Here is a 26,769-nt window from a genome sequence, read left to right on the forward strand (position 1 = left end):
ATTGTTATAAGGATGAGCTTTGCTCACTGGTTTGCAGATCCCTGTCCCCTGATACTTATTAATGGTTGTATTGAATAATGCTTGCCTTTCCTCACAGATGTATCTCCAGTGAATAATGTCCCTTTTTTTAAAGAAAAGATTTAAAAAAGGAAGCCACATATCAGGTGTAGGCACTACTTGTATCAAATAATGTTCTAGCCACAAAGAAAATGTTTAGGCCAAACTGCCAGACGGATACAGACTTATAGGACATCTAGTATTAAATAATGAACATCCATGAGTATTTAGTCAACAGTTATGATAATGGTGTTTTACTTTTCTGGAGCCTTCAATTGGCTCAACCACTACATTTTTGAGTTTTTAGATGTGGTGATGATATGAAATAAACAACTCAGGTATAGTTTTATTTTTGTGGAGAAATCTATGCTTCCGAGTCCATATAAGTAATCATACAAGGATGCAGCTCAGATTACTTGTGGAGTTTACCAAGGATCACTCCAATTGCCTTAATGTCCAGACAAGTCGCTGGTGAGCCCCGCAGTGCCATTTAATAATTTCACAACCAAAACCCATAATACCTTCAAGCTTCCAACTCATGTGAAAGTTACGTTTGTTATTATTCAATTAACCTGTTCCATCATTGAGGATTGGATGAATAAGAACTGGTTGAGTTTTCACTTTGCTGTTAGACTGCTATTTGAAGACCCAACTCTTATCCCTTGGAATTCTGCCTGTTCATCTTAAATCGAGACTATGTTAGTGATGCAAAACCCTGTTGCCAGTCACATTAATTCAAAGAGCTCAAGTCAATGGCAACTCATTTGCTTTCCACAAGGCTTAAATTTGTATTTTGTAACATGATGCCTTTTAATCTGCTATCCAACCTTTCCTAATCCACAAATTCACGCGACGTAATCTTTATAGAATGTTGCGACCAGACAAGAACTCTTCTATGCAAGTGCCCTTAGGCCTGTGTATTTTTCTATTTCCCTTAATGATAATAATTATGATGATATTTTACTGATGCTAAAGGTTCAGGACACAACTGAGATGTTAGAGTTGTCCGTCTTCATCCTGCCGGGGTCCATATTGGCTCAGCAGTTTTTACAGCACACATGGCAGCACCAGGATCTACAGTCACCAGGATGTGAAATCCATATTCCTTTGCCAATTTATAAGCATAGTGCCTCAGTTTGTAAAATACAATTTTCGTGTCTGTTTCTAAAATGCCCAGGTGTATAAAATACACAAATCACCGCTGTCAGGCCAATATACACATTGCTGTGGACTATGGCCATGCCAGTAATAACCTTCACCGGAGAAGCACACATGTTCCCAGTAAGTGGCCCCATTGCCCCATTATGAAAAGAACAACTAAAATACGTATTTCTACTTAGACCCTCTTTGTAAAGCATGATTTCATTCTCACTATTCAAGTTGAAAAGCATACATTGCTTGTTCCAGTTTCTGCATTGCCTCTGTATCTAAGGCCATATTGCCATGCTGGTTTCCGCATCACCTCAATAACTCCCTTATGTTTCTGTCTTTATTTTAAATATAATGGAGCTACTGAACAAAACCAATTCTATCATTGTCTTCGTGTAGAAAGCTAGTCACAAAGCCTGTTCAATGGATGTATGTCGTTACAACGCATACTTTTACAACACATACCTTTACAACACATTTTTTACACCGCAACATCCATTACACTGCATTCCATTACAACGCATGCCATTACAACGAATTCTTTGGAACTACCTTTACAACGCATTCCACTACAACGCATACTACATTTACAACGCATACCATTACAACGCAATTGCATGTATGGTAAGTATTGGATAGTGTAGGGGTAAACATTACTATTCTAACTCCAGGGGGTGCAACAGTAGGGTAAGTATTGGATAGTGTAGGGGTAAAAATTACTATGCTAACTCCAGGGGGTGCAACAGTAGGGTAAGTGTTGGATAGTGTAGGTATGCGTTGTAATGGTATGCGTTGTAATGACTGCGTTGTAATGACATGCGTTGTAGTGGTATGCGTTGTAGTGACATGCATTGTAATGGTTGCGTTGTAATGGCATGCGGTGTAATGGATGTTGCGTTGTAAAAGTTTTGTTGTAAAGGTAGTGCGTTGTAAAAGTTGCGTTGTAAGTGTTGTTTCCCCTGTTCAATTGGCACTAAAGCCCATGTTCAATAGGCACTAAAGCCCAGCTAGTGACAAGCGACCAAAAATATTAGACATAGACCTGCTATGTTACTCATATAATGTAACAAAATAAAACACAGTGGGGGAATTCACAAATGCATTTTTATGGCCAACACCTGCATTAATGCATGCGAGAAATTCACAACAGGAATACTGGCAAGATGGATTGGGTTTACTCCTGTGTATTTCTCTGCTACTTTTGTGGAGAAATATACAGTAGTAACTTCCATGCACTGGGTAGGAAATGGGTGATACAGGGTGTGGTTAGCAATGGAGTTCTCCAGGGGGAAAATGTTGATGTAGATGTTCTGGGAGAAATGAGAACACTTTTGTATGTCACATGTCTCACCCAGTAGTACACCTGCAAACCTGTGCTTAGCACATCATTTTCAACAAACTACTGGGACAGGTCGTAAATTCCAAAAAGTAGGAAATCTGCCCCTTTCGTAGGAGTACTTTTGCAGGTGCAGTTTCTCTTCTTTCTTTCTGAATTGCCCTTAATTTATTTTGCTCAACAGTGCAAATCTGGGTCATAAAAAAATGACAATTTTCTTTAACAGAGTTTTTAAACGTAGTCCAATCTCACTTGTTCACGTCCTCTTTTCTAAGATGCCAAGTGGGGCACATAGAGTTTGGTGGAGCGGGAGCACTGCAAAAAATCTGCAGTGCCACAAACCCACAAACTCATGACCCCTTCCATTTAGAGGTGAGGGAGCTGCAGTCTTTCCAGTGGCAGAGACTCTGCTTGCTCTGAAATCGGAAATTTTTGACGGCCCGTCTGCCCTAGGGCTGTCTGGTCATGGTGATGGTTGCCCCACCCTAAAAAAGGTGGGACACCTCTAGATTTCTCTGGCCATGCAGGGCAACCATTCAATTGATCCCACCCAGAGAGAGAGAGCGCTCCCAGCGCCTACGGGCCATTTTCTATTTTTCAAGTACAGACTCCTGCTTTGTGAGTTTATTGTTGAAAACCAAAAGAGTTAGTAGTGCAGGGACAACAATCATATCTCCCAATGGGAAAGCTTTTCCACTATCCGAACCATCACCACAACAAGATTTGACAGGTGGTACTGCACCAGGGGAGCAGAAGCCATGGCCTCCACTGACCTGGTAGGCTGGTAAGCCGGCCATCAGGGTCTAATGATACGCTGCGATTAGTTATCAATGCACACGTGGAATAGCTTGATGACCCATCCATTTAAAAAGATCCGGGATGTGGTGTGAATTAGGTTGGTTAGGAGTAGATTGCACAAAATGAATGCAAATGAGGATTGCACCTCTCTCTGAGGAGTCATTGATACCACAACCCAGGACAAAAAGTTTAAAACAGTGAAGGAGGACAGTGTCATAATAAAACAGACTGTGTATTCCAGAACTGAAGAGGTGGCCAGTTGCTACTCTCCCACCGAAAAGTATGAAGTGATGTTGTTTCCTTTAATTCAAATATGCAAACATAACAAAAAAGTGCACCACACAAAATCTGGCTACACAGAGATCCGAGAGGATTCTGTTACACCCCGTTAGAACACTCCCCACTTTGGCAAGCTTCAACTGTTGATCTGAGTAATTAGGAAGGGCAGAGAGATGAACTACACGTTGTGTATCAAAAGTACAATTATTAGAAGAGTACAAGATGACAGCACACAGTTAATATCTGCAGAGGTACATGGCTGCTTACTTGATTTTGATTTTTGGTGTGAATTAAAACAAATAACCAGTCATGTCAACCATGTTGCATATTTTATCAGAAAAGAATTGGGCTTCCCCATGAATGTCAATTCACAAAAATGCCAGGGGTAGTGAAAGTATTTATTTATTTACTTATTTTTATTTATTTTATTTTAGGAGTTTTATATAGCGCTAGCTGGACCCGAGGGTATCAGAGCGCTTTACAGCAAGTACAGTTAAGTGCAGACATACAATACAGAAATTATGATAGACCCTGCAGGGTCGAGACTGGTATTGATCAGCTATGAGAGCGAATGAGCATGGGGCGGGTAGGAAGTCATTCATTCAGGACAAGTGTCTAATCGGATTCTATGTTAACCAGGACTGGACACCAAGAGGCTTCTGGGTCAAAGTCAGAGTCCACAGTTATGAGAATACGGTAAGATGGAGGACCTTGAAACGAGCTTCCTTGGAACTTATCTTTTCACTTGAGAACGGTCTAGGAAGAGGGCTTTGAGCAGGTTCTTGAATTTCGGGAATGAGGGGATCGTTCTGATATGGGGGGGGAATGGAGTTCCAGATTTTTGGGGCGTTTCCAGCAACAGATTTGGCTGTGGTATTCTGCTTGCGAGCTTTCAGAGGGATGAGTAGTAGGGTGTTAGAGCTCGTGAGGTTCCTGGACTGGCCGGCTCTTTTGAGTTTGGTGGCTAAGTATTTCGGTTTGCCTGTGTGTAGGGCTTTGTGCGTGAGGCAGGCTGTTCTAAAGCTGGCTCTCAGTTCAATCGGGAGCCATTTAATTTCCCTGAGTGCAGGAGAGATGTGGTCGAATTTCTTAGTTCCTGTGACCATTCTTCCTGCAGCATTGAAGGTTGTTTTTAAGGGTGCTAGGTGAGATTTTGCTGTTCCGGTCAGGGTTGCGATCCCATAGTCAATTCTGGAGAGCACCAGTGCTTGCGTGGCTTGTTGGAGATCTTTAGGGAGAAGAAGGGTTTTATTATGTACAGTAATTTCAGGTTAAGAAAAGCACGTTTGGCGGATCTTGAAATGTGTTTTTTCATGTTCAGTTTCGGGGTGAAGGTCCCATTGAGGGCATCAATGGCTTTCAGCCATTCTTGAATTTGGGGGTTTTCGTCTCTGTTGGAGATGAGGAGTACTTCCGTTTTCTCTTGATTGAGTTTTCGGTGGTTGATTGTGAGCCAATGTTGCGTCTCTTTGAGCGTGTCATTAAGTCTCTGGATGTCGTTGATGGAGGGGGTTTCCAGATAGAGCTGTGTATCATCTGCATATAGGTGGAAAGGGATGCTAGAATTCCTAAGTAGTGAGGTAAGGGGTTCCATGTAGATGTTGAAAAGCTGAGGGGAAAGCACTGACCCTTGGGGGACACCTCTAGTGACTGGTTGGAGGTCGGACTCAAAGTTTTTGATTTTTATTCTTTGTGAGCGGTTGTGAAGGAAGGAGGAGAACCAGTGTAGGATTGTCTTTTCTAGTCCGGCCCTTTCTTGGAGGACCTTGAGGAGCAGAGAGTGGTCGACTGTATCGAACGCGGCCGATAGGTCTCGAAGGATGAGCAGGCAGCATTGATCCGAATCTAGTGACTTGTGTAGATCGTCTAGGACATTGACGATTGCGGTTTCGGTGCTACAGCCTATTCTGAAGCCCGATTGATGGGGGTCGAGAAGTTTGATGTTATCCAGGTGTTCGGTCAGCTGAGGGAGTACACATCTTTCCAGGATTTTGGAAAGGAGGGGTACATTTGAGACAGGTCTAAAGTTGTTCATATCCTCAATGTCAAGTCCTGTTTTTTTCAGTAGTGACATAACTTGGCCTACTTTGAGGCAGTCTGGTACAATTCCAAAGCTCAAGGAGCTGTTTATGATCTTGCACCATATCAGGGCTAGGGTGAGCTTCAGGTCTTTTGCCAGACGCGGGGGCAGCTGGTCTTGAGCATGAGATGAGGGTTTAGCAGAGGAGATTAGATTGACTATCTCAACCTTCTGAATAGGGATGAAGGAGGACCAGTGTTTAGGAGGGTTCACGGAGGCACTATCCTTAATTTCGTGCACCTTAATCTCAATGGCGGGGGAGAGATTTGTGCCAAGCGAGAGGTCAATCTTGGCGGTTTTGTCGTTGAAAAAGGCGGCAAAGTTGTCACATTGTTCTTTGGATGCCAATATTGAAGAGGACGTAGGCTTGGATGTTTGCTTCCTGATGATATTGAAGAGTTCTTTGGGACGTTTTTTTGCTGTGTTTAGGGCAGAACAGAAGAAAGCTGTCTTTTTATTCTTAATGTGCTTTTTGTAGTTCCTGCGGGCTTCATTGAATTAATCGCAATGGCGGGTGGAGGGATTGTTCCTACAGATTCTTTCTGAGGCTCTGAGCTGTCTTCTTTCTTCATTGATGTCAGTGGTGAACCATGATCTAGAAGGGATGATCTTGGGTTTTTTTAATTTCAGGGGGCCAAGGTGGTCCAGGGTGAGCGTCAGATTGATGTTGTAGAGAGAGGTAAATTCAGTAGTTGAGAGGTGATGAGTCGAACTGGGGAGGAGCAGGCTTATTCTTTCTTCTAGGTCAGACCAAGGGATCTGAGCTGTGTTCCTGACCCATTTTGGGGGGTCCTGCTTGGGGGTTTGAGTTTCGACCATTTGGTTGATGTGGAAGAGAATGATGTGGTGGTCTGACCAGTCTACGGGAATTATGTGATCAATGGAGATTGCGCTGTTTTCGGAAATAATTGCATTCAGGATTACTCCTCTATGGTGTGTTTCTTCGGAGCAATGTTGGGTCAGATTGTTTTCCAGTAGGAGGCTATTTAAAGATTGAATCAGCGGGTTTTGTGTTTCATTCCATCTTAGATTGAGGTCGCCAAGAATTATGTTGTTAGAGTAGCCGAGTGCGCAGTGGGCGATCAGGTCGGAAAGTTGTTCCCCAAATTCGTTGGTGTTGCCTGGTGGGTGGTATAGGAGATGACAGAGTAGTGGCCTGTTCGCGCATGTCTTGATGTTGACTGAGAGACATTCAAAGGAGCTATACGACCAAGAGGTAATTTCTGTGATGGAGATGTTACTCTTGTGAATAATTGCTATGCCTCCGCCCCTGTGTTCATGTCTCTCTTTGTTGATCAAAGTGAATCCGGGAGGCACCAGCAAGTCCAAAATAGGGTGGGAGAGATTGTTTAGCCAGGTCTCCGTGATGAAAGCTACGTATAAATGGTGGGAGAGGATGGCTTCTGCTAGCTCAGATACATGCTTAGAGGCAGAACTACAGTTTATGAGCATGCATTTAGTAGGGGGACCTTCATCGTTCTTGATCTTGGAAGGTTGGGCTCTGGGTAGGGAGGTTAGGTGAGCTGGGCCTCTGGGAGCTTTTGGCGGTAGGTGATCCCTTCCAACTCCCGTAATTACTTGGATCTTAGCTTTGGGGGAGGAGTTCCAAGGGGGGTCATAGGTTAAGACAGGGAGTGCCGTTTCCTGGAAGGGAAGTGTGAGTTTGGGGAAGAAGTTCTCCAGTGGGGTCATAGGATGAGGCAAGAAGTGTCGCTTCCTGAGGTGAATGTGTGGATTTTGCTCTTCTGGGTCTATCTGAGCGGATCTCATTCCCTGAATTGTTGGTCGAGGGTCGAGAGCTGAGGAGGGCATGAGGTCCAGTAGAGGGTGTAATTTTACTCCTTCTGGTTTGGGAGGTGGTTGGTGGAGCGGCAGAGTATTGAGTTGGCTTTCGGGTTATGGCCAGGTTGTAAAGGGTTTCTTTCAAGCCTTGTGTTAGGATTTCGAGCTGGAATTCGAGTAGGTTGAGGCGTTGCTTCAAGTTGTCCATGAAGGGAGGGAGACAGGGGTAACAATTCCGGGGGGGGAGGGGTTCCGGTCAGGTTGATTAATGAGGGATGGGCTGCCCGAATTGTTTCTGGGAGGGCTCCTGGGTAGGAGTAGTATTGGTTCGGGTTGGGAGTCGCGATTCGGATGGGCAGGGGGCAGGGGGAGGTGTGACAAGGCTGAGCTTGGGGGTAACACTTCTCTCTGGATGGCGAGTTGGGATGGGAGGGGGGCCAGGGTTGGATGGGGCGCCTGTCAGAGGGGGTGGGGTCCTTATTCAGAGGGGTAGAGTGGAGGTATGTGTCACTGGGGAGCAGGAGGTGGGATTGCAGAGAGGGCGTGGGAGGGGGCCGTTGCCTTCTTTGTTGGGGGAGGAGAGGGATCAGGTTGAGTCGTGTCTTGTGCACGGGAGCTTTTTTTAGCGCGAAGAAAACTGAGTCGAAGACCTCGAGGTTATCGCCCTTAGCCTGTATTAGGACAATGCAGTTTTCATAGATGGTTATGGAGATATTACCGCTTAAGGACTGGTGATTAGGGAGAGAGGTCGTCAGTTTGAGGCTATAGGCTGTAATGGTAGTTTTGGAGACGAGAAAATGTGTGTTGAGGATTGAGAACCAGTGATCAGGTCTAAAAGTGTGGAAGATGAAGTCCATTTTTAACTGCCCCCTAGAGGAGCAGTGGTAGGTGTCTACGAATAGAGTTTCGGAGTGTTGTCTGATCCGTCTGTGTTTGAGATGCCTTTTCGCTTTACTAGAGAGGCTGGAGGGGAAAGAGATTGCGAATGAGTTCGGTCCATGGGGTATTAGGTAACTAGGGGATCGAGGGCAGGCAGCCATAAGAGTGGTCGGTGGCATCTTATCTAGGTTAGGAGGAGGCGTAATTCCACTAGTGTAGAGTAGGGGGAGTGCCGTGAGGAGGAGAGCAAGTTGTCGGACAGGATGGTTGGTGTGGAGTGGGGAAAGTGCTTGCCGGAGGGGAGGCAGCTATCTGACAGGTTGGAAGGCTGGGGAAGCTCGGTGGGGAAGCTTGAGGAGTAGTCACTCGTGCGGGGGGCTAATTGCTAGTTGATCAAAGGAAAGTGGCCCTTTGTGTGACTTTCCCGTGAGGTCGGTGCACCTTTGGTTAGGTGTGGCGGTGGGAGTGCACTTGGGCTCCGAGAGAGTGAGATTAGAGGAGAGACCGGGGGGAGCCTGCCAGAGTTGGGGCTCTCTTGAGACCAGACCAGGTTAGGTCCCTGGTAGATATGATGGGGCCCAGCCCCTAGGGGTTGTCACCACTGACCTTAAAGATTCTTGATTTCACGGTCTCAGAGGTTGTCAGGGATCTTCTTTAGGAAGTAATGCTGGATCCTCTGCACGTGGGTTAGGGGGCTTCTAGTGTGCAATTGGTTACAGTGGGTCTTGTGACTCCACTGTGACCTGAGGCTCTATTCCCTCCTCCGGCCTTCATGGGACGCGATTGGGGTCACAGATGGCCCACTTTACAGTGACTGAGGGCTCAAGGTAAATCAGGATCCTTCTATGTGCTTAATTAAGGAGGGCCTATTACTAACATTGCTTATAGGGTGGCTGCCAATTTTAGGGGTCAGGCGTCTCAGGCTCCTGCCTTGATTGTAGTCTAGAGCTCTTTGCTATACATCGACAGTGGGCTCGAGGTAGCACTGTAACTTTCAGTGAGCTTGAAGTCGGCCTCTTTCTATTTCTGATCTCCGGGGTGGCTGCCATTTGTAGGTCAGGCATCTCGGGCTCCTGTTTTATGGGATCCTGGAGTTCCCAGCCTATCTCTGGACATTTTTAAACGCGATGGCGGTCGGAAATGTCCTGCCCCAGATACCCCGTCTCAATCCCGGCATCCGGTGGTCCCTCTGCCCCGAGAAGCGTCAGGACCCCTAACTCGCTCCTGTGCGGGCGGTCATTACAGGGTCAGGCAGTGTTGTTGGGAGGCCCGAGTTGGGACTCTGGCTCTGCAATCAGGTGGGTCTGCTCTTCCCCTTACCGTAGCGTAGGTCTCCTCGACGATGTAGAAGCCCTGGGGAGCCCACGCCAGCCTTCCTGGGGCGCTCCGACCTTGCTGTCGATGCTGGTCCCTCTCGACGTCCTCCCTGTCTCGCAGAAACAAGGCTCCTCTCCCGTGGACCTTCCTGGGCTTCAACCGCAGTCCGGGGAGTGGAGCAGTGTTGAGCCGTGCTTTCGGGGGTTGGGGGGTTCCGGACGGGATTTGCACTATTGTGATCCCGGTCCCCGGAGCTCAGCCCGGCCGCTCCTTCCCTGCGGCCATCTTGCAGCAACTTCACATGCCCCTTGACATTCACTTTCACTTACAAATGCATAGTAGGCTTGTACATACACACGCATTCACACATACACACACTCACACATACACACAGTCTCTCTTACACAAATACACTCAAAACTGCAAGCACACACACAAGATATATACATTTAAAAACATTTTTTTTGCTTACCTCTAATGCCAAAGAAAGTCACATTCCAGCTATTTGTACTCCATTTTTATTAAACTAATAGCGAATAATGTAACATTATTCACTATTAGTATATTAAAAAAATTGATGAAAAAAGAGGTGAGTGAAGCCCCACGGGTCTATAAGGGCGACCTACTTCTGTTCCTGCCACTACTGGCCCAGGGGTCATAAAGGCAGTGCCAGAGGTCACAAGGGGCATGCCAGGGATCGCAGCAGTGACCTCTGGTGACCCCTAATTGACGTCCATGTGCTTCCCCTTAAGCTCAGCTCGTCATGAGGCACAGTGGAGCTGTGCTCTTGACAAGCTGAGCTCGTCATAACTGCCGCGGCCCGCCCACGCGCGGCAAATTGCCGCCTGTGCGGGCGTTCTATTGGAGTGGGCGGAGTCGTGACGAGCCTATCTCGTCATGAGCACAGCTCCACTGTGCAGCATGATGAGCTGGGCTCGTCACGCGGCCCCTCATCCCCCACCCGTACCGCGGGGGAATTAGCCCTGCGTGGAAGGGGTTAAAAGGGGCTTCTGGTGAATGACTTCACAATGCCTCTGAAAACCCAAGCTGACATCATCAAACAAAGGAACATTCTGGAATGCATATTGTTGATGATTGTTGGAGAGGGAGAGCTTGGCAAAGAGAACTCTTTTGCTTCTCTGCACTGGGTTGCCCCTTTAAATATATAAAACCCTATAAATGTCACATTTGAAGCCCCACGTGCCCCAAGCATAGCAGTTCTCGAGTCACAAAAAATGAGCATTTTCAACACAGTTTAGGCATGCCTAATGAAACTCCAACCCGAGCGCACATCTCAGTATATTGGAACTTTGGGAGCCATATATGTCAAATCCTCCCTACTACTTTATCTGCCCCAAGTGAGATTAACCAGAGGAGCTGTGACTTTCCCTCCGGCTTGCTGCCGATTAGTTTATCTGCCTCACAGAGTGGTTGGAAATGCTGAGACAGAGCAATCTTGCATGTGAGGATTACTGTCCAAATTGCAATAGGATTAAAGAAATATGTTCTGCACCAAATGTGTCATGTTTCTGCATTGCAGTGCTGCTTGCTCTCTGCTGCTGCTGTGTGTGTTTACAAATCTAGCATTTAACACTGCCTTTTTTTCCTTCATTAACCTCTTTGTTTTCTGCATTGTTCAGCAGGTTTGCTGGTGTTGTGTGCATTTATCTGACGTTTACAAACTGTTTCTGTTAACTACCACAGGTTTACACCCTATGAGTGGTATAACCCCCATCCGTGCAACCCTGACTCAGATGTGGTGGAAAACAATTTTACTTTACTAAATAGTTTCTGGTTTGGCGTTGGAGCTCTCATGCAGCAAGGTACATCGGTTACACCTTATTATTGCACACATCCCACAGTCTGCTTAGGGCCTTCTGTGCTGGTAAACTCCACCATCTGTACCTCCATCAAATACTGTAAAACCTGACTGCAGCAAGGACTACATTTCATTATGTTATATGTTGCGCCAGTAAAAAAAACCATTAAGAAAAGTCAACTGGTTTCTTAATTGCTTTTTAATCAAGAAATCATATTACAGCACTTGTAGAAGAGAGAAGATTACAGTAAAATGTAAGTGTTTGTTCCCTCTCAAGGCTGTGCTATAAAGCTTTGATATTGTTTCCCAAAAAAACCATTTATCCCAGTCAATTAAAAAACTTTTTTCTCAGAACAGCTTGCCCTTCAAAGAGATAAATATGCTACCACCTTAGTCTTCAGTCAATGTAACTCATATTAAAATGTAATATTATTAAATCCATTCCCTTAGTGAGCGAGATATCACCGCTCTGTGTAAATTCAGGAAGACATTTGTGCTGTTATAACTTTTCAGTGAAACAAATAATTTTCCAATATGAGGTGCTCAGAATCATTGGCACTATGTTCTCACACATGTGAGATGCCAAGAGATTGGGTGCTAGACTTTTGTTTGTGGTACACAGGCCCGAGTTAACAGTAATGATCATTCAAATGCATTTTTGCGGGTATGTATCACAAACTACCCTTTTTTAGAACTGAATCTTTTTGCTGCTATCATACCTCATAATTCAATATGTTTAGACTGGCGGGTTTAGCACCGCTTTAAGTTACATGTAGTTATGTGAAAAAATGTTTGGGCAACTTAAGAGATAATGCAAACCTGGAGTGCCAGAAATTTGCCAGCTTCACATTTGCTCCTAAAAAGGTGTATATGTCACATGGACCCAGGTCATGTGTGAAAAGTGTGCAGATAAAATTCCAGTGTGTCATTTGGAAAGGTTCAGTTTCAATGCCTGAGACATATGCTGCACATTTATCAGAAAAAGGCATTCAACTGCGTGGACTGGATTACTGGTGCATTTTATTAAATAAAGTGAATTTAATAAATCACTGTGACAAGGCCCCAAAGAAGTCTGTGCAGGGAGAAGCTTTTAGAATTTCAACACAATGACACTTTGAAGCAGGATATAAGGTTTTACAGTACCAGGCAGGTTTGTGCATATAGTTGTGACTGGCTTTGTGTGTGAAACTGCTCCTTTCCCCGCCCCTACTCATGACCTTTGTGTTTATTGGCCTGCCTCTGGAGTTTACCATCATCCACAGCAAACTGTGGGATGCAGTGTCTGCTAGTCACCACTACCTTGGGTACATGACAGTCAGCCCCAACCAGACTCTGCTTGTCTTTCAAGAAGCTTAAAAAACATTTGCTATGTCGAAAGCAAATGTTTTCTGTACAAACTTGTGGTACGTGTGACTGTAAGTGCACCATCATTAACATGTAGAGTTTGAACAAGAGATGGCCAGTCGACCTCTGCATCTATTGTTACACTCTTTCTTGTCAGCAGAAGCTTGTTGTTGTGCTTGATTGGAAGACATTTGTTTAAATTTTTAAATGTGATGATCAGACTTTCTCTTTTCTACAGAGCGTGAGCAAAGTCTGGATCAGGATTGGCTGTCATGTCTGCCATAAAAGGCACTAGAGAGACTTCAGCAAGTATTGTCTCTGACCCAGATTCTTGCTAGTAACATTTTCATTTTAATGTGATTGTGTTCCCTAAAGTGTAGAGTCCATTATGTTACCCGTGCTTTGAAGGTATCAATCTTTGGTATTCTTCTATGTTTGCATGCCATTTGAAGTAGTATAATAATTTTATTAAGAAATACTGAATATATGTTTGTTTTAAAAATTAGTAACATTATGCCACACATTCTTAGGAAAATATTTGAGAAGATTAATTCATGCAGCAAATTTCTTTATTAGACAATGTCTAAATAGCATTGATATGCAAATCCAAACACCCAAAGTAACTGATAATATACAGTACAGCCCTCAGTACTGAAATAAAATATTTCCAGAAGATTTATAAATTTTCAGAAGAAATGACTAATGTTGTTGTTAATCTGGCAAGGCTCCTCTGTGTAGCAGTTTCTACAGACACTGAATCCTAAGTCCATGTCTTTTGAAATACTTTTGAAATACTTGTGGTTTAAAACTTGTGCGAGGAAAATCATGTGGAATTAATGCACAAATACTTGGGAAAGACAAACGGCGGTTCACTCTGCACTGTTCTCCCTTCAAATGAAGTATTCACAAGTAGAATTACTTTAACTTTTTTGATTTCCACCTTGATTCATTGGTGTTCTACAATTGTGGGTCATGGTAAACTTCTGCCAGTGGTATTCCATGGTGGGTGATTGGTGGGGTTGTGCTCTGTGTAGAACATTCTTGTAATAGGTGTGAAAATTCCTCCTTACTGTGAGCACCATTGTAATTGATTTGTTGCTTTTGGTCAGTTCTTGAAACCTGATGATTGATTTAATCTTACCGTGGCGATTCAGAGTTATACGTGTAATTATTTATGTCTATATGTAAACATAGAGTAGGAACAATATGCTTCATTTTTTGAAGCCTCATTATTAGGTACTTGTATTGACTTTCAGCATGTTGTCTAGCTGGTCTTTCCTGTTAAACTGTATTGCACTAGAGTCATCTCAACATACTACAGGCATGGTGGTAAAGTTGCTGGTTAGCCAGTTCTAAAAGACAACAGGCAAATATTCTGACACTTAAAAAGCTCATGTAAAATCCACTAAAAACACCAATGAGTAAGAAACTCATGTCACAGCTTGTGTTAGTTAATCCAATATGTAAGTAGACAAAGGCCAGGAGCATTAAAAATAAAAATGGCATAGATCTTCTTTTGTGCCCCAAATGAAAAACAATAATTCTATTTTCACTTTGCCTTCTCACAGATTCATGAAAAGTTATTTCACTCACATCTCAATAAAAACATTTCCCTCAAAAGGTTTACCTGCATCAAAGGTGTCAGGCCTGAAAAACACCTTATTGATCAAGGCTTCACAAATGAGCTATACATAAATGTTAAATATATACTTAAAGATTCTGACAAAAACATTCATATATGCTATTAGGAAAAGCAATTGCTTTCAAAGAAATGTATCAATTTACAAAAATATAGAGAACCTGCAGGCACTCTTGAATAAACAAAGACAAACAAACCTAAGTCAAGCAGGTATGGAAAAACTACTTATTCTTCTAGATAAACAGTTTGTCATAAGGATGGCACACATTGATGCTCATCAAAACCATTTAAAATAACGTAAAGTACAGAAAAACTTTGATTATGTAAAATCTGTCTATAGCACCTTTGTGCAGTTGCAATATTCCAGAATATCGGGAAACTTCCGTTATTAATTTAGTAGGTGGTACTTCTGTCAAATGGATGCAAGCAATCTGGTGGTTAGCTCAAAAAAAATAATTTTGAGAAACTCTCTGCATAAACCATGGTTTCTATGGCACAAGGGGCAGTCAATCAGTAGAGAAATGTTTTCTAAATTCAAGCAGTCCAACAATTTGAAAGAATAGATCACAACACAATAAAATTCCCAACCAGTAAGAAAAAAATCGACAAAATAGTGAATGAGCAAAAAGACGCCAAGATCATAAAAATTGGATAAGGGGAACCAGAAGTATGATTTGCTTTAAAGTTTTAAGGCAAAAAATGCCTAGAGAAAGTAAAGCACCATTGAAAGCAACAGCTAGTGGTGACTGGAACCTAGGTGCAGTTTCAGGCCACGCACAATAGATTGGAGGTCAGGTACATCAAGTGGGTCCTCCCTAACAAAGATTTTTCTATCAAACTTTATCTCTGAAATTGAAGTGAAAATCTTCCAGTGTAGCAGAGTCAAAGTCTGTGGCTAATACATCATTAGACTCCCACTGAATCCTTTGGTTTTGGTAGCAAAAGCTCTAAGCGGGGTAAAGTCAGATTTCGCTTCTGTCGAGAGTTGGTTGTATAGATTTGCAGCCTTCAGACTAAGTGACTTCCATTCGGACAAGGCCACCGGCTGTATCTAGGCAGGTTCAACAAGAATAGATACCTTAACCAAAAGGTCCCACTGAACCAATTTTCAGTGTGGTAATAAGTAGGCCTGGGAAAAATTATAATTATGCCAGTGTAATTGGTATCATTTGGTAATTTTGCATAGTGAAATCTATGCAAATTTACAGAGATTACGTCACTACAGCACGTTCTAAAGCGAGACGTATGTTTGGGGAGAAATTGTAACACAAAATGTAACATTCGGGTAAATTTTTAGCACAAGCTGCAGTTCCTTTTTAACACTGTCAGTCAACAAACATTTCAGGTAGCTGTTTTACCTGGGTGGGCCGTTCGGGTAATTTTGAGCATGAAATGACAAATCCAAACATGAGCCGCAGTATTTGGAACACGAGCAGCAGCTCTTTTACCACAGGAGGTCAACAAACATTTCGGGTAGATTTTTTACCCAAGTGGACTGTTAAGGTCATGATGAGCAGGAAACTACAAATCCAAATGCAGGCAGCAGTGTTTTGAATGTGAGAGACCAGAAATCAACTTGAAGTTACATTTTCAAGGTGAATTTTTTCCGGAATGGGCTGTTCAGGTATTTTTCTGGGTGTGAGATGGATTTCGTATAAATATGCATAATTTTAATCACTTTTGCAGTAATTTCACGTTATTATGGTACAGCAAACTACACAAGTTTCACACATCAGTAGGAATATGCTGAGTGTGTGACAAACCAGTTTTTCTTGCCCTCTTTGGGTGTGACCTCCGTTGGCATACTTCAACTCATTGTTCTGGTCCTCAAGAGGTCTAAAAGGTTACTGAGGCCTTAGTTAAGAGTTTAGAAGATGTATTATTCTGTCACATATGTGACGCATATCACAACCACCTTAGTACAAGTGCCTTATATCCTTTTGTATTGCAATAAGGCAGACAGGATATCCATTACTTTTATGCTGGGATAACCCATCTGTCAAACTCTAAATCAGGCCTTAATTTGCAGGGGTCTGGGAAAGTTCCTTCTGATCAGCCCGTGTGTCTCTAATTCATTAAGGCAGTCTTCTAGGCATCTCTTTTCAGTCAGGTCTCAAGCAGGGTCCAGTCCTCTATGGGAAGCAGGTTCTTTATTAGAGTTAGGAGTCCTTCTGTTTTTTTGTGTCCCTGAAGTAGGCAAACAGGAGGCCACCCATGTTACCCTTTGACAGCAGTAGGATTCAGAGATTCTTGGGCCCTCAAGTGATTTTTCCTATTCCTATTATTCCAGCAGTAGCCACGAGTAAAAAATGTACTACTAGAAGGAACTTCTTGTACAGACAGAGTGGTGGTGGTGGTTGAGGTGCCAGATGTATACCGTACACTGGCCAGTGATTGGAGGAATTCTGCCACACAATCCTTACTAATTTTTTGCAGTCCTGCTATCTCCATTTGCAGCATATCCTCTGTGCCCTACTATAAAACTACCCATGAGTCCCTGTTTCAATACGTCTCAACCCTTTTGCCACCAGACAGGCCTATCTTTAGCTTCTTGGCAACTTTCGGATTTAGATAAGACCTCCTCCTACTTAAAAAGATTCAAACTGGTTCTCTCCCCCACTATTATTAAAGCCTGGCTGTCTATGAGGGTCCTGTGAATTATAGGAGTAGCCCTTCTTGGCATCTCAAAGTCTAAAAGGTAGTGCTAAGGCTGTCCCTTGCTCTGCCAGATGTCCATTTCCACTCCCACGTAGCCAATCCCTGCATTGGGATAATCAGTTAACACTACCTTGTCTCCTGTCTTCCTTGGACTCAGATAATAGCCATTGTCTTGTAAGCCAGGGTCATTAACTCTCCTACTCAAGGAATTGTATTCTGTTCTCAGTTCTGGAGATATGGTGATCGGTAGAGCTGATTTCACACCAGTTCTGTCTCAGAAGCCTTAAGTACACTTTTATAAAGTTACTTTCCACGTAGTTTATCAAAAATCTGATTCCACTACTAAGTCAGTTTTTGAAAATTAAGTAAGAAATAAATGAGAATTACTTTACTGACATTTTCCTAGGCAGATATAGGAAATTATATATTTTAATTATACCAAGGGCAGTCCTGTTTGAAATATAGCTGGACCTCCACAATGAAAGCTTTTAAGCATTTAGTCACTTTGAGGGCACACTTTTTAATTATATAGTATGCCACTCTTCTATATATTAAGCACTCTCCCTTTTGGGCTTACAGTATGTACTTTTGGGTGACTTATTGATATTTAAAATATGTTTTCCTACATGGCACTGGCATTTTGTCTTGCTACCTGTTACCACATTGCCTTTAAACAGCTGCATAGCTAGAGCACAGTGATTCTTAAGATAGTCATTTTTTTTGTAATATGTATGAATTATGTAAAAGCACACTGTAGACTATAGGTGACATTTATCTCCCATTCCATTGGTACATATTCTGCTCCATCTACTATGGCCTTACAGGACCAATTGGGTGACACCAATTTTATCAATGACATTTTAGGATCTGAACACATGTACTGTGGTACTGAATTGCTGTGTCACCATGCAGAATGTCCCAATACAACAGGGTCCAGAAAACTGCAAAGTATTTAAGGCATTAATTAGGCCTGTTGGAAATTTTAATTACACTGGCAAAATTTGAACAATTTCTGGTTTTCGTAGGTTTCCCAAACTTACTTTAAAATTTAAATGTATGCAATTTTGCTTATTTTTGTGTACAAAAGATGCGTAGAAGGCAGAGGCTTTATGTGTGTTGTGGCATTTTCCAGCCAGTATCTTGAAAGACTTTTTTACTCAAAGTGCATGCTCTTATGAAAATTGTCATATAATATACAAGCAAACCACAATTCAGATTAATACTGTGATGTTGCAACACCTTTTTAGGCATACAGAATTTTTTCCAGGAAACAAGTTATGCAGTTTCACCCACCCTTAATGATCATGCAAATTGATGAGATAATTGCAGTCATGTTATCATTTCACCATAAAAATATTCCTGTATTAAAATTGAATAATTATTCTAAACCTCCCATACATTGGTGCTCCATCCTCCTCCCTATCCCCACCACACCTTTTAATTAGTGGCTATTTTCCAACCCCAAGATGCCCTTCTTTTTACAGATAAGACATCATGCTGCTAAAAAGCAGCCCATTACTATAGACCATGACCTGCAAATCTTCACATTAGAAGAAACTGGCAACTTCACTTAGCTGAGCCAAAGCATTGTTTCTTTGAATTATGCTGACTTTGTGGGCGGCAAAGTTAAAACCTTTGCAAGCATTTAGTTTAAACGATTATAGCATTGCCAAGCCCAATATAGGAACATACCATAGACTTCCTCTTTATCTCTGAGAAGGCCACCATCTATAGCAGTACATATATCCATTGGACGGGTGGATGATCAAGTCATTCTCTATGGCCAAGGTGTATAATATCAACAAGAAGACAACTGGAAAGTTGACCCTATTGAGTCTAGTTAAAATTATATTGATGATGTAACAGACAATAGTTTTATCAGTCTCTGAAATTCAATTATGTAAACTCTTAACCTCCATGACATGTACAAAGTTGGAAACTTGTCTACCAGTGATATTCAGGTATCACTGTTTTTTTAGGATCTGCCTATATTCTTGTTGCCTCTCTGAAAGTAGCCTGAGCCACAGTTGGCATGAATCAAGCAGTCATGTCACTGAGGCTAAAAAAGAAAAAATGCTATTTAATTTGAGGTACAAATATGTATTAGGACTATCAGAATAGTCCTTACTCCGAAAACATTTGAAAGAACAATTGCAGCTCAGTTAAATACCTTTGTGTAGTATAATAATCTATATGAAAATCATTGTAGAGATTTGCCACATGTTATTTGGATGATGACTGACGATCATATACTTGTACTTGTAAACATTTAGGCAGAATTCAACATTATTACCCATCCGGTCCTCTTTACCATGTTACAGAAAGTATTGGGATTTAGGATGACTTTTTCATAATTGAAGTTTATAATTGATTACTTTTCAGTTACTGACACAACAAAACTCCAATGTGGTGACACAAGTATCAACCCTTTCATTATTGCTTTTTTTTAAATTCTTTAATTATGACTGATGGCTATGCTCAGTCATTCATTTGAGGTCATGCCATACTCAGGTGCATTGAATTCTCTTGCTAGATGACATGTATACAAGGGGAACACAAGAATGCAAGTTCAACAATTCATGCAAACTCTGCAAGAATAGATGCATCTAAACAGGCAGAACTTAAGTGGAAATAAAACTGAAGTGGTGATCTTAAATATCGGAATGATTTCCTGTGTCCCAACATTGAGTTGCAATCACTCACCAGCTACTGCAGTCAAAAGACTGGTGTGCCACTGAATGCCAGTCTTTAGCTTATTCCTATTCAATTCTGTTAAAGTACATATGACTACTTTACAGGCATTCTGATAAAAACATATTGCAATTCCTGCTCCATTCTGATTATATAAAAATGGTGCTTAAAGTACTTATTTATCAAACGTTTTCAATGCTTCTGTTGATTATATACTATGCTCCTCCTGTAAAGAGCTCTGATACCTTTGGTTCTTGACAGCGCCATAGAAAACGTCTAAAAATAAACAAAATAAAATAATAAATTGTTATGGCTCTGAAAGAAATAACATATTACTCCTAAACCTGTAGAATAAGTACCCATTTGAAAGCCACTTTGACATCCGGCACCTGCTTTCAGACACAGCAACCAGTAGATCCATTCTGTTCATCTACAGCCCTGCTCATGAAAGTTCTATATGTTAAGAAAGTATTCACTGATGCAAGATGTTTTGCAGTCAACACCTATACATTGTAGATCAGAATTCAAATATTTCATCAAAGGGATCACAGAGGACCTTAGTTTGAAGAAAGTCAAAAACATATTGTTGATCAAGAGTAAAGCAGCCTTAAAATATTTAACTGTCTGTTTTGTCTAGTTGTTGTCATGTTGTCACCTCAGTGGTGAAAGTGACTTGTACAAAATAAAATAGTAAATTCGAAATCATCCCTTTGAAGTATCTTTAAATAGCATTCCCATAGTTCATTTTAGACATACAGCGCAAAGTATACTGCATCATTCAGTAAACAGTTTAAGGTCAAACATATTTTAAAAACCTCATAAAACGATGATCCAATTTAAACGGCATGATTCAAAAGTACAACATTAAAAATATCTATACTAAATTCCAAAATATTTTAGTAAATAATATGTAAACATCAATAGTATTGACACAAATAAAAAACAAAATACTTATATTATGCCCCTCTGTATTTTTGCAGTCACTAGATTTTGACCATAATATTATGGTCAAATTATATTTCGGAGTAGATATTAAGATTCCCTGTTATTTAAAGACAGAACTTAAAAGAAAAACATATTGTGATTCAAAAGACTTTCTGAAACATCCTCCCACAAGTCATCATGAGTGCAAGTTATCTCTGTCAAATCAGAGGTGCTTGGAGACACGACTCTTGAGAGAACTTTGTTCTAAACTAATTTTTTCAGTCTCACAGTCTCACACGAGCTGCTTGAAGGTTGGGAGAATTGAGAACTGCATAATCCATCTTCATATAAAAGTCTATAAAAGTGATTTAGGCTTGGTTTCCTTTTACCTCCAACAACTTGAGAGCAAACAAATATTGGATAAAACACAGCTTATTAAATTCACACTTTGCAATTTATTGTATATAATCTCAGAAAGCTGTTCTTCCACTGCACCTTATTTTGAGGGAATTGGTAAGCATGAATATTTGCATTGGGCACATCACAGACTGAACCTTCTATTGTCATTTGCCTGTCATGTTATTACATGTGCAGTTAATGATATTCTTCTGAGTCTCAGTGCACAAAAACAGTGATAAACACTTTTTTTTGTTTGCTGAAGAACTAAACTAGATGTAGGAAATTCCGTCCACTTTCTTGAAGCAGGCTGCTATCGTCATCAGCCTGAGTAAGCGAGAGAGGAAGCAAGCATGCCTTTCTTAAAAGTTCTATCCGCGTTTGCCAATCTTCTTCAATAACACAGTCTTCCAGTTGATTAGGCACCTTTAACATGTGATCTAGTATCCTGAAGGTCATAGGCTGATTATAAACGAGTAAAATGAAGAGACACTTGGTGGATGAATTTGGGAGTTGAAGTAACAATGAGACATCTAAAAAAGGCCATTTATTTGTCTTGATGAATGTTTTGTTCCATTTTTTGTGCTAGGCATATGTATTTTATTTAAAACTATCCAGACTCATTGTTCCACACCCCAGGCCTTCTGGTCACCCTAGGGCCTAACTGTGGCAAGGAATAGTAGAACCCCATATCATTGAAATAAAAAGCATGTATTCTGGTAGGCCATATACTCTTAGCATTTTCTCTATATAAGGAAGTTAGTCATCAACTACTATTGACTGTATGAAGTCATCCAATACTTTAACTATTCATTAATTACCACAAGAATGTATTGCCTATTTAAAAGAGAATGTAAGTCTCTTAACATCCTTTGCCAGGGGTTGGACTCTTTGCCAGGAAATATGTGGAATATATTGATCTTCTGGCCCAGCAACATGGCAAAGTACACATAAAGTCACTACATTATCCACCATTTCCTCTATAAAAGGGCACTATTTAATTTACTGATCATGCACTGGTCTTCATCAGGCATGCTAGTTCTCTTAGCAGCAGGTCACCTTCTGACAGTGAAATCTGTTGTGTGACATCGACAAATGCATTCAGTGGAAGCTCCATCCCAGGAATGTGATTCCTAAAAAGAATTGAAATTATTGGTCTTGAAAACTAGATTGAACCATTTACGCATGAACAAAGAAAGTGATTGCTTTCAGAAGCCTCTGTCCACTGAAAAACAAATCTTAACCTCACTCTTTTCGCCCCCTTTATTTCAACCTAGATTGCTTCTTAAAGGTGACAGGACAAAAAAGCAACCTGATTTGTTGCTCTAGGGAATTAGGCTACTGTGGAACTTAGGCTCTGTAGATGAAGCACAATCTGTCTATTGGTAGAACCTGTGAAACTGGCTTGTGATCTAAGATCACTGTAAATTGAGGGCCATGGAGATACACTTGAAGGTGTTGCTACCCACACAATTTGGCAACTACTTCAAATTCAGTGTGTGAATACCTCCTCCCAGTGGACTTAAGTGCTCAACTAACAAATGGAATGCACTGGTCATTATTGTCCATGGACTGTTGCATTAGTACAGCTTCTAGACAACACTGTCTAGTGTCAAGGATCAGCTTTATTTCCTTGACAGGGTTAGAGCACACTATTTTGCTGTTCACTAGCAGAGCATTTTTCATGTATGGACATTCAAAACTGTTTGTGTACATCCCATGTGCACTCAATAATTGCTTTAAGCAGCTCCCTCAGTGCCTGGGTGAATGTGTTGAGATTTGGAATGAAGTAGCCACATTCAATTACCAGGCATTGCAAAATGCATACTACAGAGGTGATGCTAGGAGCTGTTGCATTCTTGATGAAATCAACATTGTGATAATCTGAACTCAGGCCTTCTGATCTTAAATGAACTGAAGAAGCCTCTAGTCCAAACTACAACTCACAGCCCAGAACTGTTCAGGAGGGTTTGGCCTTCCCTTACTAGGATATCATCACTTGCAAAAAGGCATTACAGTTTTTAATGTAAAAATCTTCTCCTGATGGCTAATATTGCATCTGAGGAGTCCACATGAGTCAAAAATGTAATAGCAAAAATCTCGCAATAGTTTATATCCAGCTTCTCAGTATTGAGACCACAGATTGGCAGGTAACATTTGTTAGGATACACTTGTCTAAAGTTGGGTTGGGGTGATGTTCCCTCTTAGCTACTCTGTTTTCACAAACTCGATAGTGCATTGCTACATCTTATCAAGCTGATTGGCGGATTTCAGGTTATTACCATTGCAACATCCTGGCAGTAAGGCCTTGGCCTCTTTCTTACTTCCTCTTCCAGTTCTGCCTATCCATTTTCAAATCTTTGACCTCAAATGAAAATGTATTCTGTTTTGGTACTAGAGTGTTGTTAAGATTATAGAATCACATAGTTGCATATTTTCTGCCAGTTCGTATACCCAATGGCATGACAGAGATGCAGCCATACTTACTCAGAATATCCTGCAGACCGTTCAGATGAGCTTATAGTGTACCATCACCATGACAAACAGGCATGGTGATAGTTTTAAGCAGGGAAAGTGCCACAGTACAACCAAAAGAATAAATGTGCATTTTCAATTTCTGCAGCGTGTTAGTCAGATTCAACTTAACTGACTGGGTTCTAGACATGATATTTACTAAGCACTCAGGTTTATATGCATCTGAACATCCATACCCATATCTATTACTGGGCTTATTTGCCCTTTGGCTGTTATCAGCCCTACTGTGTTCTTGTTCTAATTGCAGAGAGGTGTCTTTCCAAGTTGTTCATGAGTTAGGTCCCAGACCTTTAACATTTGACACACAATCACTGACCATTAGGTTTGGCAGTGATATGGGCTTTCCACCAAAACCTTAACACTCATTGGCGAAGTAACTTGGTATGTCACACAACAAACATGAGAGATGTAGTGTGATGCTCTAAATGTCAGCACGGCATGGTCTGACCCTGAGCCAGAGTGTATGTACGGTGAATCATAACTGCGAGAAGCGTTCTGACTGCCATCCTTTAACTGACCATCAAGGCGTGCATTACTGTCATGGTCTCATGGTCACAAGTGCTTACCAGAAACACCAGTTCTATCGTTAAGGCACATTCTTTAGCATCCATCTCATTAGGGCTTGCTGTATCCAAAAAAGTGAACATGACATTCCTGCTCATTATAGATTCAGACTCCTTAGTTTGGTATCAAGAAGCACTGAATGGTTAGGCCATGTATCTTCTATTTCATTTTAATCGCTCGGTGCATGTTCGACAAGAAATGTGTGTGGAATAAATTAATAGCCTAATCATCCTTCTACTGTGTTCTTTTCATGTTTTAGCATCTAAAGCTAAGGTTAAAACTGTCTTAAAAAATATTTGGTCATGGCTCCTATTGGTGTCGCACAGCTATATATACCCTTTAGAAGGAAGACCTGAAAATCCTGAAACTTGCTATAGATGGTCTGGAGACCGCAAACTTTACCTCATAGCAGTATTATGTGATTTTTAAGTCATAACAAACTCTTAATCCATGTGTTCCTTCTAAAAATTCAACTATGGACCTACTGAAGATTTCGGCATCTCTGAAAGCATCTGCATCTTCCACCATAATGGCTGCAAGAACAGATAAAAATGAAAAAAGCCTGCCTCATCAAGGAGGCTTAAAATATTGCCAATCCTGATTTTGGTCATGAGCAGTCACACCTTTCCCAAAAGTCATGTTTCTATATTGCACTGAACAGTGGTGCTTCAGCACACATGTGTGGCACCCACCCATGGAGCTTATGAGATGATGCTGCCTTTCTGCCGCTAGCTACTGAAATATTACCCATTCTCCTGATTCTACCACTCCTTTACATTAGGCATTATAATAATCATGGTATGTCTTTCCGGAATTGGCTCAGATGTTAATTGTGTTGGAAAAATAGTATCTATTTGCTTTTGCTTTCACAATTTGGAGCAAGTGTTCATGATAGCTTAGCCAGAGACAATCCTGACATGTGTTTGATGTTGGCTTAGCTGTGGGTTGCCTTGAGCAGGTATTTGTGCATGAATTCCACATTTTGGTTTAGCATGATGACATCACTTTCATTCCCCAAAATCAGTTTTAGGGATATGCAACCTCTAAAGAAATTTAAATTCAAGACAGGCAACATGGATACAACTTTAATGCCACACACTATTTAACCCCTTGTGTGCTTCGGACAGCCACTGGCCGTCTGATGTCACGGTGGGCATGTGCTGAAGACAGCCAGAGGCCGTCCGAATCCCACCCTCTCAATAAAACCCCCGCACAGAGCAAAAATTTGCGCAGTGCAGTAGTGGTTAAGAATATTTCAGCAGGCAACTTTATTCCATTTCCCTGAGTGAAGTGATATATATCACTTGTAGAAAGAGAGTTTCTTTTCTTATTACTATGTTGTTGTCCAGTTATAGAAGAGGGGCTCTTAAGAACCCTATAGTATTTGATTTGTTTGGCTTTGCTAGCACTAGACAAGGTACAAAGTAGAGATTTTGAGAGTATACATTGTTTGCTTCTAGAATAGACACCTTTTACATAAACCTATATATGAATACCACAAATAATGCACACACTTCCATTTCTAGATTTGCAGCTATACAAATATTTCTTTTATTGATCTAGGCTATGCATATGAACATAAATAACCAGTTTTTTGATATTTGTAATCTTATTCCAACTAGAATGTCCAATATGGAAGACAAATAGAGGAACCAAACACACCAGCCATTTAAAAACACAGTAAATATGAAGTATAAGATATTTGAAAGTTATAATGCTCCATGGTTAAAAAGCCTAAATATGTACCTCTGTCCCGAAATCATTAAGTGTAGTAAAAACCAATAAACTATTTTACATTTTTACCATTCATCAGTGCATGATCTTCTCAGAAATTATTTGATCAAGATTTTTACTTTTCTATAAAAGGGAATGTGGAAATCATTCAATTTCTTTTGCAAGTCCCCAAATGTCCGTGTCCATTGCGATGGAACCTGGCTAGCTTAATACTTAATTTATGAAATTCAAGGTTTCCACATCATTCTTTGAATGCATCCATCAATTGGATACTTCTAGTATCATGTTCCCGTAAATACAGAAGTGCTGAGGTTCGGAACTTGATATGTTAGTTTCGGTTTGGGTTTGCACTTCTTACACGGGATAGTTGTACAAAGTGGTCATTCTTCAAAAGTCTTATCAGATTTTCAAGATACCTACTCCTTATGCAATTGACTGCCATTTTCGATGCATTGCTTTTAAATATATATATTGGGTGGATATCCTTAAAATTTACCTTATTCAGTCCTTCACTGGACCATCGTTAGGCCACTCGACAGACAGAAAGGAGATATCACTTTCCATTTTTATCAGGAAATGTCTCTTCATCCAATATAATGTTCTATTCTCACTTGCTTAATCATTTCAAATAATGGTGCAACTTGGAGTCCAAAGGATAGTTAGAAGGGGGGTACAATTAGACATTATTCCCCAGGCCGAGGCCTTTTCATGGCCCTACACTTGTATTCCAAAATCTATTAATAGATTTTGAAAGAAAAGTGTCCTTTTAATTCATGACACCTAACATG

At 41.2% G+C, this 26,769-nt stretch overlaps 1 protein-coding gene across 4 annotated transcripts in view; it reads left to right on the forward strand.

The window, feature by feature from the left end:
* GRIK1 (glutamate ionotropic receptor kainate type subunit 1) overlaps positions 1–26,769 on the forward strand; it is a 959,769-nt gene that overhangs the window by 741,509 nt on the left and 191,491 nt on the right. For all 4 annotated transcript variants that reach the window (XM_086934009.1, XM_086934011.1, XM_086934010.1 and 1 more), the window contains one exon: positions 11,382–11,500. In XM_086934009.1, the coding sequence (XP_086790135.1) occupies positions 11,382–11,500 (119 nt within the window). The remainder of the gene's footprint in view (positions 1–11,381; positions 11,501–26,769) is intronic.

This window comes from Lissotriton vulgaris, chromosome 8, assembly GCF_964263255.1.
Source record: "Lissotriton vulgaris chromosome 8, aLisVul1.2, whole genome shotgun sequence".
Classification (NCBI taxonomy): Eukaryota; Metazoa; Chordata; class Amphibia; order Caudata; family Salamandridae; genus Lissotriton; species Lissotriton vulgaris.